The following is a 5,063-nucleotide window of genomic DNA, read 5'->3' as shown; positions in this document are numbered from 1 at the left end:
CAAAGTAAACACTGTCTCCAAGGCTAACAATGAGGTGTCCTCTTCTTTTTCTATCCTTGCTGTCGAACGGTAAATTGTGCGAGTTCAGTGGACGGTTTATTTCTGACCAAGGAAGCTAATTATAATAATTGTTATAATGTTATAATAGCACAATATATTGGGTTACTAACACTTTCATCAAATTCTCTGTAGCTCATAACCTTTTATGATTAATCAAGATATCAGGTATGTGTCGACATATTTTTCTCATATGCTTGTATTTACCCGTAGGTTTCCTTGCGATAGTTTCCTCGGTCAAAGTCGTCGCCAATGGGGACACCAGTGTTGACTACAATGCCGACGCATCATATACCTGCACTCTCAAGGATCAGACAGGTGTTCTACAGGTCACTTGGCAGAGGTTGTTTAAAGACGACTCCGTGGAGAACCTGGCCACCTTCAGCAAGCGGTTTGGAAAGCAAATAATTGACCCGCATCAAGGCAAGGTGGTTTTCACGGAGGCATCTCTCAACTCAACTTCGATCACATTGAAGAATGTTACATGGGCGGACGAAGCGTGCTACATCTGCTCCTTCAATGTTTATCCCAGTGGATCAAGGCGCAAGCAGACCTGCCTCACTGTAGAAGGTAATGCATTAAAGATTTAGGAATGAACTCTTCGTTCACAAATGTATATCAATTACTCCAGATATTTCATATTATTTAATTTCTGTACCTGTCTCTATGCTACACTATCAAATGGCAAGGTAGCCCTTCCAATCAATACAATCCATTGAGAATTGACTAAGCCATTATACACAGTTACTCATTATGCACTGTACACTATGCTTTTGTTTTTAAAATGCAAAGAATGACATCACTATGAGCTAATGTTATGTTTCACAATTTCAAAGGTATAACTAATGTGAATACTACAATGCAACAAATTCCCAGCACTGGACCCGAAGCAGATGTTGTGGTCAACTGCTCAGCCACAGGTAAACCGGCCCCAGTGATCGGATGGAACACCTCAGCTACTTTGGAATCCCCCTCAATTGAGCCCAATGACTGGACTGTTTTAAATGAAGACCAAACTTTCACCACCACGAGCAGCCTGACCCTTCGACTTTCGCCTCATTTGGGGGAATACGTTTACTGTCTTGTGAATCAAGGGATGAGGGCACAGAGACAAGAGCGGATCCGGCTTCCAACTCTCTCTGGAGAGGTTGAAGAAGGTACATGTACTGCTCAGACCATGTGTTAGTTGAAACACAGGCTTGAAAACAACACTTGTACTTATCTGTTGCTTCTTAAATTAGATTTTCAAAGCTTAAGGAATTATTTCACCGGCAGAAGGCATTGAGAATGAAACACACAAACATGGAAATTATGAATTTGATCAAATTAGTCTACTGTAGATAAAGGGAACACACTTAAAGGGTTAGTTAAATATGTATATACATGTATTGGAAAATATTGAACTTACCCTTTAACCAGCATCATGTTGTAATGGTATTAGTGTGACGCTGTCATCTGATCTCACGAGGTTAGGTTTCATTTTTACCAAAGCCTCATGAGTCACTTCCCATTGGACAGGAGAGTTGCTGTGTTGAGTTCTAGGTAGTTTCCTGCCCCATTGAGTTAGATGGCTGATATAATACAGAGGAAACACAATATCAACATGTTATGCACACAGAGTACATGGAATGGAGGGGTTACATTTCGCACTTCCTCTTCTTGGGAAATGCAAACACATGCTTACTGGAATTCTATGTTTTACTTTCCAGTGAACAGACATTCCCCATCTGTGATTGCTATCACAGTCATTCTCATCATTTTTCTTGTCATCCTCATCGGCGTCATACTTCAAAAGAAAAAGGGTGAGTCACCGAGAGATAATCTACCAAAAGCATGCTGAACATACTGCATAGTTTACACATGGCCTGGGTGATAAGTACAGTATGGCTCATACAGTATGGAGTTGCATAAAGCATAAGCTGTGTGCAATACATGCCTGACCACAATAATGTTTATGGAGAAATAAGATATATTTTTATGCCTACCTACAATAACCCATACTCATATTCTACCTGACAGGTACCAGACAAGCAACATTGGCAACCACAGCAGAGGAGCAGGATGCTTTTGAGGTCAGCGTGTAAAGGTCTTACTTACTGCGCTAATGCATGAACCTGTACTGTATTTTTTATGTTGAGCATTGCAGTTACTTACAGTATGTTGCAGAGGTAGTTTGGTGAAATATGCACATGTGCATGGGTAACCTACCCAAAGACCCATGTTAGCTCCTGGAGCTACGGCCAACCTTTACCTCACCAGACTCACATTGTCTTGAGGCATGTAGACAGCTCAGGATTCATTCCTAATTCATCCCATGACCGGGATGACACAGTTAAGGGGGAGGATATCAAAGGAGGGTGAAATGTATTGCATGTGGTTCGGTGAACTTTTGTCATGTGATGAATAACCTTGTCTAAGACCTGAAGACTCGTGTCAGCTCTCAGAGCTAAATCCCAGGCTTTAGCTCAGTGAGCTAACATGGTCTAGATGTGCGCAAATGACCTGGGTTTGATATGGGTAGAATGTCAATAGACAGGTCATAATTTAGTACAAATGGGCAGTCAGCAGGTGTACATAGAGGGAAACAGGGCTACAGCTGTGAAATGCAAACTTTGATAACATTTGACGTGAATGTTGCTCTACCTATTTAGGAACGCTGTGATTACTCTAGTAACATTGTGTTAATGTGTCCTGTTGATGCTTAGTAATTTGGCAACTTAATGTCAAGTGTGACCCAATATACTTTAAAGTCACACTCTGTCTGCATCCCTATAAAGAGTGAGCTACTGTACCAACAAAAACATAAACAATGGATCAAATCTACATGCAAATAGCACTTTAATAACATATCTGAAGTAACAGCTGAGGGATGGGGCTGAATAAATGTAACCACTCTCAAATTCGTAGATAGATGGATACAAGATTTACCATCCATGAGATGGTATTGAGATGGTAGAATATATTCTGATTGTTTTGGTTATGATAAGGTAAGATCATTATTTTTTCATGGAATTTAGAAGTTATATTTTATATAATTAGTTGTTTTTTTTCCAGTTGTATAAGCTAATTAGCACCATTGCACATTTGTTATGACGTTCTTAAAAGGCCATATCCAGGATCCAACGCATCTTAAACCAAGCTGGCCTTGTTTTGCCCAAGGTGTGTCTTTGCGAAAATCAGTCAGCAATGCCCAGAGCACGCAGGACCCCCTACGAGCGAACGATGAATTGAAAACTTGAAAGAGTCATGATTCTACAAGCCTTTCTTTCGCCATAGGGGCATACAGGTTTATTACTTCAGGGCCATCATTTGTGACTGAGACTTATAAAAGTGTGCTTTAAACACTTTTCATTAGTAATTGCAAGCCATACAAGTACATTACGATTATTTCTTGATACCTTTGAAACAAGGTCTTGTTGCGGACTAGATTGTGAATTACTTTTGGTGGACCTATGGTAAATTTAAAGACAATATAAGGGTTTGTAATCCCACACCTAGGGAAGAGATCACAAGCAAACAGGTCCTAGAATATTTGGAGAATGCAGTCAAGAGGGGTGAGGTCAGATTGAGGGGTTTGCTATAGGTGAAGAGAACAAAGGATCAAAGCTGGAGAAACCAGGATAGAGTAATTAAAAGTTAGCGTAATTAAGTAATAAACAAAGGTATAAACAGCCAGAACAAAAGGCTTTTGAAATCAGCCTGGGCGTCAGCAAGGTCTGACCAGACTAACTGACGCCAGCCAGGTAGGCGGCGCACACCTTGATGATGAAATATAGATCTTGAATGTTATTGGTGCATGTAGACAGGAAACAGAAATATGTTGAATAGAAGGGGTTAACCTGTGCGAAGGCAGGTGACTGAAGCGATAACAGGGTCAACTTTGCAAACCTGAACGGCTAAATATTCTCAGTGAATAAAGTCTTTGAATGAACAGCTCTGGTTAACGGTATTTTATTTCAAAGTATTATAACTTAAATTCTACGAAAGACCAAACTCAAATAGCCTAAGCTTATGCACTATTCCAGAAAATGACGAACGGAACTCAGATCATTAAGTGGTGATGAATTGTTGTAACTGGGTGGCTTTTTGAGTTGCAGGGATCCAGAAGTTGGCCTTTAAAATAGAATGAAATAGAAATGTATTGAAATTGCACTTAATTTTTAGATGTGTTTGCTTTATGATAGTCACAAAAATAGATAGCAATCATAAAGTATTTGTATGCAACAGAAAATCCTTTTCATATATATTGCTCCTCAGTTAATGTCTAAGTGATAGCACTTGTTGCACTTTTGATAGTAATGTCCTATGATTTCATTTAAAAAATATATGATAATACAGACAGAAAGTTTCCTCATCTGTTATGTCAATACTATTGATGCACGTATTTGCACCCTCAAAATATCTGTTTGATACCTCTTGTACTCTAATTTGCATGTGTTCCGTATCATATTTGTATTTATTTATTGATGTATTTATTTGTATCCAATTCATGCTGCCTATTGTGTTTGGTCTGCTGATCACTGGTTTGATACAGTTTATCAAATTACTTTGCTGCCTGGTCTGTCTAATTTTCTGATTGTCAAAGATTGTAAGACTACTTCAACTTAACCGGTACTTACTGCTTTATTATTGATTGAAATAAAACTACACTGTATTGAAAAACGATGCATCTCCTTGATACACTCAGTTAATTGAGCTGCTGTGGGTGCATTTTTCAAATCTAGACTCAGCACAGTTCAGAGGGCAGCCTTATCTTGTTAGAATCAAGGTTACTGTTCAAGAGAGGAGGAGCTCCCAACACAAAGCTCTGGTTGGATCAAACAGTCATGTGCTCACTCAAAGTAAAGAATTGTCATTTGAATACTGATTATTCTGCCATGCCTCCCCTTCTAACAACTGATGGCAGAGCTTCTCAAAATGTGGAACATTCAACAGGTTGCTAATTGGGAAACCACTATACTTTAGTGTGTTTTTCTTTCTGGTTTATGACACAATACCAGAGTAGT

The 5,063-nt window shown here is 39.2% G+C and overlaps 1 protein-coding gene across 1 annotated transcript; it reads left to right on the top strand.

Moving 5' to 3' along the window:
• Nucleotides 1–29: 29 nt before the first annotated feature.
• LOC310812174 (OX-2 membrane glycoprotein-like) lies at nt 30–2,409 on the top strand (the record flags this gene model as incomplete). The annotated part of the gene is made up of 5 exons (XM_083680592.1): nt 30–69; nt 271–627; nt 894–1,214; nt 1,767–1,859; nt 2,077–2,409. 5 exons carry the CDS (start codon nt 30–32, stop codon nt 2,139–2,141), a joined length of 876 nt encoding a protein of 291 aa, XP_083536718.1. The 3' UTR covers nt 2,142–2,409.
• Nucleotides 2,410–5,063: the final 2,654 nt, after the last annotated feature.

Source organism: Argentina silus, assembly GCF_951799395.1.
Source record: "Argentina silus genome assembly, chromosome: 11".
Lineage (NCBI taxonomy): Eukaryota > Metazoa > Chordata > Actinopteri > Argentiniformes > Argentinidae > Argentina > Argentina silus.
This window is presented reverse-complemented; position numbering and strand designations above follow the sequence as displayed.